This window comes from Rhagoletis zephyria, unplaced genomic scaffold (assembly GCF_001687245.7).
Source record: "Rhagoletis zephyria isolate East Lansing unplaced genomic scaffold, Rhagoletis_zephyria_1.1 Rzeph_scaffold_00076, whole genome shotgun sequence".
Lineage (NCBI taxonomy): Eukaryota > Metazoa > Arthropoda > Insecta > Diptera > Tephritidae > Rhagoletis > Rhagoletis zephyria.
Genome location: NW_016157160.1, coordinates 294708 through 312386, shown reverse-complemented (window position 1 = coordinate 312386; position 17679 = coordinate 294708). Strand labels below are relative to the sequence as shown.

The following is a 17679-nucleotide window of genomic DNA, read 5'->3' as shown; positions in this document are numbered from 1 at the left end:
TGGCGCACATCGAGCGACCGAATAAGTGTGGAGTTGAGAAGTTCCGTTGACATGGTGAATCGGCTAAGACCTACGAAACGAAATATAAGCAATGCAATGGCGAGAGTGTACGACCCCTTAGGTAAGCTAGGACCGTTCACTGTGCGAATAAAGTTACTTCTCCAGAGCGTTTGGAAGGAAAATGTGCCATGGGACAGCAGGGATGATAAATGAGTTTTTAAATTTTGTACCAAATGGCAAAAAAAAGTGTTACTAAATAAACCGAAAAAGTACCAACATTTAAAAGACCATACATACATAGTTACATATACAAAAATTTTCAAAGAAACCGTTGCATTTAACGGAATGGAAATTTCACAAAAATATTTTGCAAAATATTTCCTTTTATAGAAATAAACAAGTTAATAAGTGTTCCCGTACCTAAAATCTTACAAAGTGGGGGAAATCGAGAGCGGAAAATGACACTGAGATGTGTCAATTTCTGCTGGAAAAAGTTTTACCTGCGAAAACTTACAAGTAAAAAAGTCCGCTGATCACAAACATGTCAATAAACCAAAAAAAAAGGAATAAAAGTTTAGTTTAGTTAATTTACTATTGATCTCTAATTTTCTAATTTTAGTGTGTCCACTATGGCTGCCTTATAAAATTTTTCAATTGTACCATATTTTTCCCAGAAATATACCAAAATAGATAATAATGCTGAAAGGTTCTGACTGAATTTGTCAGTTGATGGGATGCTGAAAATGGGATAATTTTAAATGCATATTTGTAGCTATATCTACTTAATTTAATTTTATTATTTTATTTTGGAATGCATCATGATGTGGTATCAAAAATATTTGGTAGAATTAAACTTATTCATTCCGAGATAATCCATTTATATGTTAAAAACATTTTTCCAATACAAAAGTATTCAATATTTAGTAAAAATTTCCAAATCGGGGACAATGCACCAAGCCGATAATAAATTACCAAAGGGACCACCTATTGCAACTGCGAAAGTGATCAGCTGTAAACGATTCGAAATTCTGCACAATGAACGACGACGCACCCACCAGGATTATGGGCAGCTGCTGCAGCTCGCCAGGCATAACAATAGTCAGCGCTGGTCTGATAAACAGCACATCATGGCGACCTATGCTAACTTTGGCATCAGACCATCTGCCCATAGTCATCTCGATCGATAAACCAACCGGCTTTGCTTCCGCGGAGCACCGAAAATATATCAACTTTTCTAAAGCTGATTGGAAAGGCTTAGCGGATTTTACTGAAAGCACCTTCGCTGCTCTCCCCACACCAACCGACGTCCACCTTGGTGAACGTAAGTTCCGCAGGGCTGTCACCGCTGCTGCAGCTCGCTTCGTACCAGCAGGATGTATAACCGACCCACGTCCAAATTTCCCTGCTGAAGCGGCTGTTCTAACCGATGAGCGTGATAGCCTTCGTCAGGCCGTTCCGGAGATCCCCGTACCAAGGATCTCAACGCGGAGATTCAGCAACTAGTTAACGTACATAAGCGGAAGAAGTGGGAAGAGCATCTGAAGACCTGTAACTTCACCTGTGATGTGAGTAAGCTTTGGTCAACCGTGAGGTCACTGTCCAATCCGACGAAGCACGACGACAGAGTCGAAATTTCTTTCGGCGACCATGCTTCGTCGGACCCGGAGCGATGCCCGAGCTATTTTAGCCGGCAGTTCATACTGCATCCTCCGGTGGACAAAGCCAAGCGTCTAGTAACCAGAAGGCTGCACAAACTGCCAACAACCTGTGCCTGTGCTGATGCTGAAAAATTTGGGTCCTGCGGGGGTAGCGTACCTAACGGAGGTCCTCAATTTGTCTATGGCCACTCTCATCATCCCAGACATCTGGAAGGTGGGGAGAGTGGTCCCACTGCTCAAACCGGGGTAACCTGCCAACATAAGAGATTCTTATCGGCCGAGAACACTCCTTTCCCCGGTAGCGAAGACACTCGAGGCCTTGCTGCTCCCGTATTTCACAAACCACTTGACCCCAGCGAAGCATCAGCATGGTTTCCGTAAAGTGCTCAGTACAACAACAGCACTTAACACCATAAACACTCAGATAACCGTGGCCTTAACCGTAAACGTCCCTGTGAGAGAACGATTCTAGTAGCGTTGGACCTGTCAAAGGTTTTTGACACTGTCAGGCATTCCACGCTACTAGAAGGTATAGAGGCTTCCTCTCTCCCACAGAGGCTCAAACGGTGGTCGGCAAATTATCTGAGTGGTCGACACTCGTCGGTAATGTTTAGAGACAAATCGAGAAAACTTAAAAAAATAAAACAGGGGGTTCCCCAGGGTGGTGTCCTTTCCCCGCTACTGTTTAACTTTTATATTTCAAAGCTCCCTCAACCACCCGAGGGAGTCTCGATTGTCTCTTACGCCGACGATTGCTCGATCATGACGAGCATCTCTCTGAACTTTCTAGATTCTTCACTGCAAGGTGTCTAGCCCTCTCCCCTACGAAATCCTCTGCGACCCTGTTCACAACCTAGACGAAGGAGGTCAGGCCACCTCTGGAAATTCACGTATGACACACCAATTCCGACAGTGAATAATCCTGGCAACATACAAGGCAATAGGCCGGCCGGTTTTAAACTACGCTACAGACGGTACAAAACACAGCACTTAGGACAGCGACCGGATGCCTCCTGATGTCACCAGGACACCACCTCCACGATGAGGCGAAAATGCTCCCAATTAGGGAGCACTACACGATGTTCTGCAAGCAGTTTCTGGTTGGAAGCCATAGATGTGGCCACCCAAATAGACAGCTGCTTGCAGAGGAGCCCTCGCCGAGGCACGTCAGGAGGCATCTATATGAACTGACGGACGAAGTCCCGTCAGCTTACAGACAGGCCCTGAACGGCATTCACAGGGACACAGTCTCGAGTTATGTAGACTCAAGACCTGTGAATGCCGTTCTAGACACACCAACACCGGACATTGACGCGACGGAGCTCCATCTGCCTCGGGAGACCAGAACAACAATAGCCCAACTTCGCTCTGGCTACTGCAGCAGGCTAAACTCCTACCTGAGTAGGCTAAATGCGGATGTGCCGAACGAATTTCCGGCATGCGGAGAGACCCCTCACGACTCGAAACATCTCTTCGCATGCCCGGAAAACCCCACAACCCTAACGGCGTTAGAGTGTTATATTTCGACATAATTGTGGTGCAGTACCCTATCGTGACAAAAATTTATCAAAAATGTCAATGGCTAACAAAATGTACCAAAAAAGTACAATTGTACCATCAATTTCATCACTGTGGGACAGTATTTTGAGCGATACGTTTGCGAACGAATTCCAAAACTGGCAGGAAGAACTTCCACTTTTAAGCGATATGACCATTCTTAAATGTCTGGTCAAAGAAAAAACTGCTACACACCATCTACACATATTCGCAGATGCCAGCCCAAAGGCTTATAGGGCTGTAGCGTATGTTCGAACCAGGGTTGTTGCGAATATTCGCATTCGCAACCGCGGAGCTTCCGCATTAATTTTAACATTCGCATTCGCTTTCGCATTCGCAATAGTCAATGCGGGGCTTTTGCGAATGCAAATATTTTGCAAGTGGACCGATAAAACGTATATATGGCAAAAAAATTCCATATTGAAGCCAATATTTTTGAATGTGGTCGTAGGAGTAATTATGTAACAAAACTGGTTTAAAGTCATATTTATCAACTTTGTTAAAAATGTCTTTAAAATATTATTTCCTAAGCTATATAACCGAGCTATCAATGGGCAGCCATAAAAGTTCCCACTTCTACTTGACCTTTGACGTACGTCAAAGAGAACATAGTACTTTTAATAATATTTTTTTCTGTGCTTTAAATACCTGCTTTGGCTTCTTTCTTTATTATGATTTTTTGGACCAATCTTAAAAAAAAACTGCTAGACACAAAAGAAGAAAATGTGCACAGTAATTCTTAACAAAATTTTCTTGATTTGCTTTTGATGTTATAGGCGGCATACACGGTGCGTCTGACTCGTGAGTCACAGCAATATGACTCTGAATGATTCAACTGTGTGTAGTCGAAGGCGAGTCAACACGTACACAAATGACTCGCGAGTCAGACGTACCGCGTATGCCACCTATTACATATATTCGTTTGAATAATTTCAAATGGGGCTCTTTGGGGAATTTATTTTTAGCAAAAATTTTGAAAACAGTAGTTTTGTTTACTTGTTGGATAATATTTTTTTAATAGGGATATACATTGGATCCTTGGCTAAAAACTTCTGTGGGAAAACTGCCCCTTCTTTGCTATTTAAAGTCAATGAGTAAGCTCCTCCAATAGGGATTTCAGTAGAAATGATCAACGTCTAGCTATAAGGAGAACATGGTTGCCATTTCCGATTTATTTTTCGGACCAAAAAATTAAACAAATGGAAAAAATGGACCAATTTTTATTACATCGGGTGGAGTTTATTCCTCTTTATCAAGAAAATATGCTAATTCAGTTTTTATAACGATTTTTTTATATTGCATCCAAAGTGCATTACAATTATATATTACTAACATTATATTATTTAAAGTTTCAAAGCATTATTTGTTTCTTAAATTCGTTTTTATTAATGCTAAATCAAAAAATTTGCGCTCAGCTGCTGCGGAACTGCGAGGCAGACTAAAAATGTTATGAACTAAATCACACAATTCTCCAAAAGCCGCTTCACCCAATCCATTTTTAATAAACTTACTTGATCCCAAAAACGTTCTATATTGGTAATTGGTACAGTTTTTGAAGTTACGTTCACTCAGCCTCAATTTGCGAATCTGAAATTTAATTATGTCTGCATGATTTAACAATGCAGGAAATTGGTCGAGTGGCGGCAAAATTGATACATCAGTATGAGAAAGAACTTTATGTGGTGTAATAATTTCAAGATGTTTAATATCTTTTCGATCAATGAAATAGAAAAAATTGAAAGCGCGAAACTATTGCATGAAGTGAAAGAGAGATAATAACCTAACCAAAGGCTCGTGTAATGGACAATTTTAAAAAGAATTGGACCAATGGACCAAACGACCTTTAATTAGATAAGAATAACGTAACTATCTGTTATTCAAATGCTTATAAAAAAATGGGGTGGCTTAAAAAAAAAACAATATTCTGATCCGATTCGGCTGGCAGTCACGACTTTGAAAACAGAATTTTGTTCAAAACTAATAATCTATTTTCCATATCCACCTATTTAGCTCGCTATAAGCACAAATTTTTCAAAGCAGTCGCAGAAGAAAGTATTGAAAATGAATTACAAAAACTAAAATCGAAAAGTGCTGATAAAGTTACAGGTTCTCCAAATTCTGAAACAACATGACATATGTATGTATCTGGTTTGGCTTTTAAGCGCATCTAAAATTTCACATTCGCAACATCACAAACAACAAAATTAACTAAATTTGCCTACAATTGATCTGAAAATCGAATCAGTTATATTATGTACCGATTCAACAATTGCTCTTAATTGGATACTTGGTTACGTGAAAACCAACAAGTCGTACATAACTCCGAGAGTAAAAGAAAACAACAGTTTGTCCAACCTATACAATTGGCAGCATTGCGGTGGTAAATCTAATCCCGCTGATTCACTCACTCGAGGTGTCAAAGCTGAAATGTTATTGAACTTGGACTTATGGAAGCATGGACCACCATGGCTAATTGAGGACAAAAATGTGTCCAGCAACGATTAGCGCAAAACAAATATTTTGATTGACAGTGACGATAGGAAACCGAATGAACCAATTCTTACCATTGAAAAATTCAGCAAATACAAGCGTTTAATACGGACCACTGCATTCGTTTACAATTCATAAAGCGCGTAAAAGTAGAACGCTATACGCCAATATAAGGAGAAATCAAGGCGAATATATATAAGGTGGTATCGATTCAACAAATAGAACAATTACTTGTTTTTTGTTTTTGCTTCAGAAAGTGAACTTCAAAATAAAAGCAATATTAAAATATATATAATGTTTAGAGTTATTTGACTATTTAAACATTGAAACTGGAAATGATCTCATTATTGCTATTAAAAAATGTCATGTATATAAAATAATTTATTGGCTCCTGTAATATTATAAAGGTATCTCGTACTACATGTTAATGTGTATACTCATATTAAAATGAATAACATTTTTATTTTTTATGAACAACATTTTATTTATAAACGGGTAAGGCTTCCTCAAGTGGGCCCCGCATTTACCAAGATTATTATTTTTCAATGATATTCAGCCAGCGCCGAATTTTTTAGTCGAAAAGTACACTGTGTAAATTTTGTTGCAAAATTCCAAATAGTTTGTTTTTAATCAACAATTGAAAATTTTTGCAGTGCTTTGGAAATTTTTATTTTTCTTTGAAAATAAGTGTCCGAATGAAAAAATTGTTTTGGGTGAAATTATTTGCGGTACAAATTTTTTTTTGCTTTTCTTGGTAAATAATATATAATCTTGGTAAATTCGGGGCCCACTTGAGGAAGCCTTACCCATACCAAGATATTATTAAAAACAAGTACTCTGGCGTTTCAAATTATTATCTGCTACTTACATTCATAGTTCTGCTAGGAATAAAAGTGTACTGAAAAGTACTGATTTTTATAGCATGAAAAAGTCTAATGTACTGATTTCGCGCCAAAAAAATCTGGCAACCCTATCGACAGCGAATATCTATGAATTTGACGATATGACGAGTAACCCAATCATTTTACCAAAACATTCCTGGTTAAGCGTTCTGATAGTGTATGACGCTCACAACGAAGTGTCGTTTATAAACGGCTTCATGCTAAGTCTGGATCTGAGCCGTGGGTAGTCTTACCGATTGAGCGAATAAAAACAAGTAAACTACCGGAATAGATTTCGCTGGTTCGCTTTATGTGAAAGAACCAAAGTCTGATCTTTTGATTAAGGTGTATATACTACTATTCACATGTTCAGCAATTCGAGCAGTTCATCTCGAGCTTGTCGAGAACATGTCAGTAAAAAGCTATGTCGACGCCATAAGGCGATTCATAGCGAGACGTGGTATACTAAGTGTTATAATAGCTGACAATGCAATAAATTTAAAAGACCAGATCATGAAATAGCGAAACTGTTTACGTTTGTTCAAGAAGAAAAGGTCCAGCGGTTTGCAGCCCATAAGGGCATTGTTTGGAAATATATTCCGTGTTCAAAGCGTCAAAACTGCTATAAAGGCAACGATCGGCAAAGGGCTTTTGACAAGTGGTGAACTTGCAACTCCCCTTGCTAAAGTAGAAAGTACCATCAATGACAGATCACCGACATATGTATCTAGCGATGAAAAGGACTTTGAGCAATTGACGCCATCTCATTTCTTGCATAACGGCAGCTCAGTTTTACCAAAGACTAACTTTAATTTTGCAACAACACAAAAGCTCTTTCCAGGTCTTGGCAGCTAAGGCAAACGCTGTTAAATCGTTACTTAAAGCGTTGGCATGGGGAGCAGTGTTTCCGTTGTGCGACTTAAGTGTCATATTGACACTTTTCTTAAAAATCATGCGAATTTTGCCCCTTTTCTTTGATTTAAAATTCTATATACACATTTTGAAAAGTTTTTCGTAAATTATATTTTTTTTACGTGATTAAAAATGCTTTTAGTATTTACTTTTCAAAGGCACTTAAAAAATTCATCTCTGATTTCAACCTGTTTAGGCGCGACTGCTAACACCGGGCGCCTAAATTCGTGCTACGTACTGCTGCATGTGCAAAAATTACTTTTGTGCAATTTATGAAATTTTTGCATATGCACTTCTCAACTGCCATGTAATTGAACTTTCCTAAATTTCAATTAGTTGGCACTTCAAAGTATGCTCTGCCTAGTCGGATGCATTCTCCGGACACTGCTTCCGGAGCATCTTGCGGACTCTGCATGGTTGTACGCGAACGTGGTAAACGAACTTTGCCATTGGCCACAGTGCCTACCCACTTTTTTGATCTAATAAATATTTCATTATATAAATCCATACATGCAAACTCCCCTCTCACTGAGTTATTCACAACCTTTTTATTATGTCACACACTTTCTGCAAAAATATCAAGAAGTAGCATGAATCAGGGACATAACAGTTTTAAGTTTTATAGCAAAAACGTTGCTCCATAACAGTTATTAGATGAGAAATATTTTTTATTTAATCGATAAGAGTTATGACCACGGTGACCATCCGTTCTGTTTTTTGCAGGACCGTACTGTTTTTCAAAGGTCGGTCCTGCGTAATTTCTCAAACCTAAAAAACCCGAAAATGTACTGATTTTTTCCAAGTGTCCTGCATTTGTTCCGCATTATATTCGTTATTTTAAAATTATCGCACAATGGATGCATTTTTTCAAAAAAGTGTTTTTTGGTACTTTTCGTAGCTTTTCTTCATATCTCATGAGGGTATTGATATGCCTCTTACCAAAATATATATGTAACTTGTGGCGACTTCAATGAAAACTATTAGTGCTACAGGCGACCATTTGCATTTTGTCGTCAAAGTCGAAAAATGTGAGATTTTCAATCAAATACGCAGATTCATTTGGTTATTTTTTTCATTATTTTAAAAATTCGATAAAGAATACATATCATTACAGTAAATTTTGAGTCAAAGATAATGAAAATCGGATTAGATATGTAGATGCTATGGAGCGCAATCTGCACAAATTATATATTTTTGTAAAGGGCACTTTGTAACTCGTCGTTTACGTCGATTCCTGACGTCGATTTTTGACAAATAACTGCGAAAAGTAACAAAAAACTCAAAATTTGACTATAAAATAATCTTTTAAAGATTTTCACTCTTCGTGTAAGCTATTGTAATTATAATATGTTTTACTATACTTTCATAAATATTTATGTAAAAAAAGATTAATATCGATGAAAAAAACGTGATAAATTTTTTTTAAGTTTAAAATGTATTAAGAATTTAGAATGATATATACTCTTTTGACATTTTTATACTACGTAAATATATGTAGGCATATTTTTGAGAAATTGTCCTTCATTTTGAATCCATATTTATGGTCACCGTAGTTATAACCCAACGTTTATTTTTTACGTTGCCTGATAACTGTTATGCAGGAGAAATATTTTTTCCGTTGCCGATAAGAGTTATTTCCCAAAGTTTATTTTTTACGTTGCTGGATAAGAGTTATTTTATATTTAGGATATTGATGAAGATGGAGATGCAGAATAAGATAAAGATGATGAAATAAAAGTGAGAGAGTGAAATAACTATTATCAGATAACGTAAAAATAAACGTCGGGCAATAACTGTTATCAAGCAACGTAAAAAATAAACGTTGGACATTAACCGTTATCGAGCAACATAAGAAATAAACGTTGGGAAATAACTCTTATCAGCAACGGAAAAAATATTTCTCATCTATTAACTGTTATGAAACAACGTTTTCGTTAAATTTCAGAATTCAGGCAACGTGTTCAATTTGTAAATTCGAGATAACAGTTATTTTTGGTCCCTGGCAGGAATTAATGCACCGTTTTTGTAGCTCAGCATTTCCCCCAAGTTATTTGTGTTAAATTTATTTTCGAGGCTCCCGGTACAAGCAAATAATTTGCGATAGTTTATATACAAACTTAAACGGCTAAACTTTTTGGTAATCATTTTTTTCTACTAATGTTGCTTTTTTGTAACTGAAATGTTATCGTAAGTTTTCATAATAAAATATGGATATTGCGTCTCGTCCCTCACCATAGGTTTTTATTTTAAGAGAAAAACTATTTTTGACAGAAATTGATGATCTCCATTAGCAATTTATTGAAAATAATGGGGCATACTCATAGATGAATAAAGTGTACACTAAGCAGCTTTTTTGACAGATTTTCCATTGAAAATTACGTCAAAAAGCTATAACTAACCTTAGAGTCGATTCATAAGTTTCGAAAGGTAAAATAATGAAAGTCTTTATATACATGGTACACGTAGACCCCTTTCAAAACTTTACTGGTTTCGATGGACCCTCTTGATGCTCTTTTCTAACATATTCATTCATAGCTCATCAAAAAGTGTGATGATTAAATCTAACGATGTAATTTTGCATCGCGGGTGAGTTCCAAAACTAAATTCGGAGTGGCAAAAATAAAAATAAAATATTTTCATGTGTTCTATTCATTAAAATAAAGTGATTACACACTTGCAAGTTTTAAAAACCAGAGCTCGTAAAGCCCTGAAAGAACTATTTCGCTCCGAGAAGTTATATTTTTTAAGAGTACTAAAAAACTCTTCGGCTCACTCATGAATTTGCATGTGACGTATTTGTCAAATAGTTTATTTGTGTTGATGGCATAATTTTTATTTTTATCGCTCCGAGTTTTAAAGTGATGCGAAAAATATTCGTCACTCGCACTTTTAAAACACAAAAATTGAGACAAAATTCAAATTCAGAAACTGACAAAAAAAGAAAGACCGAATCCAGATAAATCGATGATAAACAAACATGCAAGCAAGAAGCTCAAGAAGTGTTCCACCGTCTCATCCTCTTCAAAGCAGGTTAGGTGTTTCTGCCACGTGAAGTGACCAGTCCGAAGTCCCGTCTTCTCAATGAGAAGAAAAAACTAGATAGACATTCTGAGATGAAGGCAACTTGAGTTTTGCCCACCTGCAACGAGTCGATGGCTCCTAGTCATTGCTGAGCGAAGTATCCACTATAACTGGTTGCGGATCGAGGAATGCCTGGTCTAAGCCAACTGTGGCCAAAAGGTCAGATGTCTCATTTCCAGGCACTCCCGAGTTGCCCGGCACCTAGAGTAAAGCAATATCGTTACCTTTACCAACATAATTTAGTCGAGACTTGCATTGCCGAACTAGTTTGGAAGTACTTAAATAGAGGACGGGCCAATACGTTAAATGAAGCTTGGCTGTACCTGTAGACACGTTAACTCTCCACCTGTTTTCCACCACGTAGTCTACGGTTTTGGGGATTGCAAATACCTCAGCCTGGAAGGCCGAAGCATACTCCCCAAGAGAAAAAGTCAAGCTTATCCCCATTAACTTTGAAAAATACTCCAGATCCTGACCCTGAGTCAGTTTTGGAGACATCAGTGAAGATTCGACAATATACGAGTGCGGGCTCAGTGCTGGAATTAAACCAGCCTTCCCCCTCAGGGAACTCTCTCTCTAGAATCTCTTCAACAAAGGTAATGGCGGCGTACTATCCTGTAGCCAGTTTTGCGATCTTAGCTGTTTTCCGACTAGATTTAGCCTTTTGCGATAGCAAACAGTCGGAGAAATTTCGGTTAAGCCGGCAGCCGATTTGTTAGCCGTTTTGTAAAAAAAATTTGCCGTTTTTAGCCGATTTTTCTATTTGCCTTGTTTTCTTAAAATTCAAATATATATGTTTCCGATTTTGACTAAGCGACTCAAAATCTGTTAGAAATGGCTACTAGCCTTATCGCGGAGAAAATTTTCATGTCAGGCAGGGTTATATAAAATTGGGCCGATTTCGCCAACATACAGAATAAATATTACAGGTAGATATTGTCTTCCCAGATAGCGCATATTCAATTCTGCCTTAATTATAAAACAATGTTGCCGTAGTATTGAAAAGACGCAGGTGCTCAAATATCTGCCGCCGGCAATTTCCGCATCGTTTCACTCAGTGTTATACCAACATCCGTTTCTTTTTAGTCTGCAGGTGGCCTTTAAGGCTTCTCCACGTATGATGACACAAACTGACGGTAAGCTTACTAGTGCGTCAAGAACACTATTCACCACTCAAAAAAATTTAAGTTAAATAAAAAGGCTATCAAACAACTATTTTGGCTCTTTACTATCGAAACCAGATTAATTTTCGTGGACCCCCACTTACAACTCGTGGACCCCCGTATTTTTTCACGCCAACGTAGACCCCTGTCGGGTCTCTCGTGGACCCCTGCGGGTCTACCTGGAACACTTTGGGAATCACTGGTTTAAACGGTTTGAATGACTTGAAGACCCTTTTTTTAGCTGTACCATTTTTTCGACTTTCGAAAAATTTTCAGCGGTAACACTAATAGGGAGTACGTACATAGGTCAACTACGATCAATACACCACAACAAGGGCGGTTTAAGAAGAAGCATCAAAGTGGGCGATATAGGGTTTGTTCGTCGAAAATCCAGCAAGAATTATCCAACACTCAAAATATCAGAGAGTAAGAAAAAATTCTCCCAAATTCTCTGTCATGTTGAGAAACTTGAACATTTCTGCACGAACACAAATTTGCAACTTTCCCTGCCAGCTGGTGTCCACGGTTGCATTTCAAACATAATAAATTTTTGTAGAATTTTTAAAATTCTTCCAGATGGACAAACAACAGTATAAACATGTTGTTACGATTTACTAAATCGCATGCCATGATGTTCACCCAAGGGTTAAGGATATCCCCTAGGTCAGCTCTTTGTTATCTTTCTTATCAGCCCATTCGTTGCTGCTGGTCCCTCATTGCTATGTTCTGGCATGTATGTGCATATGTGCATATGTATTCTTATGTTCTCTGTGCGTATGTAGCAATATGGATTTATATACCTACAAGGTGAACCGATCTGCGGCAAAATAAGAAACGTTAGCAAATATGCATATATTTATGACAAATGTAAGTACGTTTAAGAGACATATGAATTACTGTATTTAAAAATAAAGTTTACTGTTCATATTGAAGTCAAGGAATAAGTTGCTCTTCGCTTAGTGTCTATCAGGTGGCAAAAAGGCTTGTCATCTCAAATCACATGTTGTTTTGACTTTCTTTAACATACATTTCCATTTCTTTATGGTCCTAGCCGTCGGGTTTCTTAAATCGACTCTGGTTGCAATTGCATTCCGATTGCGAATAAATTTTTGTTTTCAGTAGGGTACAGTTCAAATCATTGCAATTACCTAAATTAATTATATCAACATGTATGTTCTTCCTTTTTAACCGACTTCCAAAAAAGGAGGAGGTTATCAGTTCGTCGGAATATTTTTTTTTTTTTTTTTTTTATGTATGTTACCGCATAACTTTGGACCACGTCAACCGATTTCGATAATTATTTTTGCATCGGAAAGGTAGTGTCTCAGAGGTGGTCCCATACTAATCTGGTTAAGATCCGATCAGCGGATCATGAGATATATATATATATTTGTTTTTTTTTATGAGAGTTGAAGTCCGTTTTTTTTTTTGCTAAAAATCACTTGTTTTATAAAAAATCGCTCATCTTCATGCACTTCTTAATTTAACGAACTAATTTATTCAAATTATCGTCGACAAAAATGCAACCATGTGCCTCAATCATATGTTTTTCGTGATTGCAAATTTTTGCTAGGTAAAATTTTTCCAGCAAGAATTTGCAACTTCTCTCCAAGAGAACTGTCCCTCTTGCGCCTCAGTTTCAGGCTAACCTAAATTCGCGGCTTGCGTTTTGGTACGCATGCCGTCGAATTTGTTTTGTTTGCGTCACTCGAAATTGGTTTGCGTGCGTTTGCATTTGATTTTATTCAGCGAAACGTCAAATCAAAATGTCACGTAGAATAAAAATTGGAAATTGAGTTAGCTTCATACGCACGCCGTTCAATTTCGGTTGGTCCCATACAAGTTGCATGTGCATGAGAAATTTTTGACAACAAATTAGCGGCGTGCGTGAATATTAGGTTACCTGTTTTTGAGTGATGGATAATTTGTTGGTCTGCACGAACGAAGTTCGGACAGAAATCATGATAATTCGTACAAATTTTTAGCTCGACGAACAAACCTATAGTTTTATTACATGAAGAGCTGAAATCACGATTATTGTGGGAAATGGCTATAGTTAAAACAGTTTACCCAGGCCTATAAGGGCGAGTGCGTTCATGTGATGTCCGTTTACCTAACAACAGCATTTTAAAGCGACCAATACAACTACTGGTGCCGTTGGAAGTTGGCAGTTCCATGGCGGGGGCGAAATATGTTGAAAATATGTCTTAATACGAATATATATTTTAGTAAGCATTTCGAATTTTCGTATGTTCTCTCTTTCCTTTTTTCTCTTAATATAAGCACTGTTATATTTTTCATTACATCATTTAACTTAATCATACACCTAGTTGAATTGTAATTATTTAACTTGAATTTAGTACTAAATGAACTTTCACAGCGACAGCACACAGTTTTTCATTACACACATGTATGTTAGCGATGCCAAAATATCCCGGAATTCATAGCTTTATGAATATGAGTACAAATTCAATATCTGAAAGCATTTAAACATACCATGAAATAAAACTACATATTTAAAATTTACGATAAACTTTTAAATCATATTTATTAAATCACACAAATCTAAAAGTAATACCTTTCTTAAATTGTATTTAAAAAAACATATGATTGAGGAACGCATAAATCACCAGTAACAATCTAAATACCAGGTACTTTTGAAAGTAATGATTAATAAAAAATAAATAAACAAAAATATACAAAAATAAATTCTCTAAACATGTTTATTCTACTCCATACAGAAATGGCGAATTTTTTCGCAATTAACTCGAAATTTTGAGGGTGAACCAGTCAATCGGACCTCAGATTTGGATTCACCGGGTCGAAATACATGTCGGTAGGTAGCTCAGGTTAGAAGCACACACCCTTTTTTTTGTGCCGGTGTTTTTATTATTACATTTAAAATTCTAATGAAAAAAATCTTTCGGCCTCAACACTTTTAGGCTCAACTGTTAAAAAGTAGTCATAAGCCATTTGAAGTTAATGACCATTTTTTCCTCCACTACAAAATATTTGAACTTCTGTTACTAGCACGTCGGATAAATTGTAACTTTTTCAATTTGCGTAGATCGATTTAAGAAACTATGTACATTTTTCTTAAAACTCTCTGTTTCGTAAACATTAGCGACGCTATGAGTACATTCATTTAAATCTCCTTCAAAAAAGGCTCAGGCTGCAATTTAAAAGTACAATTTCAAGCTTTTTGCTAATTGCAGTCAAGACCGCATTTTACAAAACAAAATACTTCAACATACATAAACAAGTTCTTACTATCAATTCGGTATTTTAAATTTTTCGGGATCCCGGGATTAATGCAAGCAAATCCCGGTATTTTTGGGACCCCAAAAACACCAGGATCCCGGGATACCGGAATCCTGGGATTGGCATTCCTAATGTATGTGTATCTCAAAAACTACTTGACCGATCTCGACCAAATTTGATTTCACATTGTGCTTAGTCCCCTTAAGCACCGTCTTGAAATCGGACGAAACCTACTCCCTCTGAAATATAGCTAGCTTTGAGTTTTTTGAAATTATCGTGGTTTTTGTCCGATTTCAAATATTTTCAAATTCAAGGCCGTATTTCTACATAAATTGCTTAACGTGGCCAATTTTCATGCAATTGTATTAGGTGAGGTACCACTTTGTTCGAAAATAACTGTCCTCTTAGACAAATGCTACATAAATACTTGGCAACTTTTTTAAATTTTATTCGATAAAAACTCCCAACAAGCTAGGTCTAACAATATGTATGTATTTTGTTAACCGACTTCCAAAAAAGGAGGAGGTTATCAGTTCGTCGGAATATTTTTTTTTTTTTTTTTATGTATGTTACCGCATAGCTTTGGACCACGTCAACCGATTTCGATAATTCTTTTTGCATCGGAAAGGTAGTGTCTCAGAGGTGGTCCCATACTAATCTGGTTAAGATCCGATTAGCGGATCATGAGATATATATATATATTTTTTTTTTATATGGGAGTTGAAGTCGATTTTTGTTTTTGCTAAAAATTGCTAGTTATACATAATTTTAAAGGTCTATAACACGTTTGATTTTTAAAATCGGATGAAAAATAACCAAGCTGTTACTAGATAAGTGCATCAAGTTATTAACGTTTTCGTGTTCATTTGGACTATGATAGCAATTTCTTGCATTCATAGCCAGCACTTATATTCATAGATTTTCTGCGCTGAATTCCGTAAGATTCCCGTTTGAAAATTTTGCACTAGTTGGCGTTTGGGTTCATTATTTTGAAAAAGTATTGAAATTTTATTGAAATATACAGTAAACTGTTCTAATAGAGGTAACTCGAAATTGTCCGTTGTCATAAAACTCGAAAATCTGCACTGTTAATAATACGGGAAAGGAAGTTCATAAAACATATGTACATATTTACATATCGCTCATTTACTTCAGTAGTTGCATAATACTACGTTCAAATTGACGAGCTAAACATGTTAAATGGGCTTGACCCAGTTAAATGAACAAAACATGTTCATAAACAAGTTAAATCGCATGCAATTGTTGTTGGAAAATTGAACCAGTTAAATCACTTAACTTGTTTGAAAACCAGTTCAGCGCAGAATTGTATCGGAAAGCTTACTCCTCCAGCCAATCAGAAAGACCCAAAAGCTTTCATTTGACACGCCGACGTTCAAAAAATTTATATTCTGTAAAATATAAAAAATTAAAAATTATCAAAAAATATCAAAATTGTATGCATGTCTGCCCGCCAAAAAAGAGACCAAGGCTGTAATTAGTTATTTCCCATAAGGTCTCATCGTACGCCGAGATAAATAGTGCATGCGAACTAAACATTTTGAAGTCTCTAAGTAATCCGTATGCGTTAATATCATGAAGCAGACATTCGCACAAAACAAATTGAAACACAAAAACTTGATTTTGAATATTTTGTTTCGAATATTTTATTGGTAATCAAACAACCGTCAAAGTTAACTCCAAATGTTCAATGTGGACGATTGTGTTTTCCAAAAAACTCTTTTTCATTTAACAAGTTAAATGGGGCCAATTTGAGCGTAATATAACTCAAAAAAGCAAAACTCGAGAAAAACGGCTTTAAGGTTTTGAATTGACATATATGTAGTTTCATAGTAAAAATGAATACATATTTTGTTCTAGTGCGACACTAGTAATCGATTCAGCTGTGAAATAAAAATAGAATAAAACTTAGCGGTGCTTTCTGCATATTCAACTTAATATTTGAATTTTTTGGATTATGACACTATTGAAGTAAATACGCGATATGTCTGTTCATAAGAGCACTGATTTATTGTCCTTGTTAAACTAAAATCGAAATCATTCAAATAATCTAATATTGATTAGGTACCTGCATATTTACAGAATCATGGAGCATTAGAATATTTGGGGACAGACCCGTACGGTCAACCGCTTTCCTCTTTGCACCATGCTCCGCTGCACCATTATAATCAACTCGCGGGCCTACGAACAACTCAAGATCAACTTGGTATACACAGATCTCATAGAGAGGCAGAACTTCAAGGTCATGTGGTAAGTTATCTATATTTCTACTATTGTTTATGTTTTAGTAGTATATATAACTAATCTACACATCATATCTTTTACGACATGTGTGTACTAGAGTCCAGCGCAAGTGTATTTGCCGCATTTCGTTCAATAAGTAGTCCTTGCATTGTACTCTACTCCCAACACATTGTTACTCTTTTTCCGCATACATACACTACTTGGCGTTGAGAGAGTAAATACTTGACGTACTTGCTATTACTCCACCAAAGTACGTACTCTACTTTCCCTCATCGCGTACGAGAGATATTTGCTGCTGCCAAAAGGGAGTAGCAAATCTACTCTCTGTATACTTGTAGTACGGTAAGTACTTGCGTATTAAATTTCAATTCTGGTTGTTAGCCTACTAGTTGATATCGTTTGCAGCGCTGGTCA

The 17679-nt window shown here is 36.8% G+C and overlaps 1 protein-coding gene across 2 annotated transcripts in view; it reads left to right on the top strand.

The window, feature by feature from the left end:
* Nucleotides 1-17679, top strand: part of TfAP-2 (transcription factor AP-2) — a 429556-nt gene that overhangs the window by 152944 nt on the left and 258933 nt on the right. The window contains exon 3 of one of the 2 annotated variants that reach the window (XM_017628545.1): nt 17104-17271. In XM_017628545.1, the coding sequence (XP_017484034.1) occupies nt 17104-17271 (168 nt within the window). Of the gene's footprint in view, nt 1-17085; nt 17272-17679 lie in introns of both variants that reach the window. The other variant, XM_017628537.1, reaches the window with a different exon arrangement.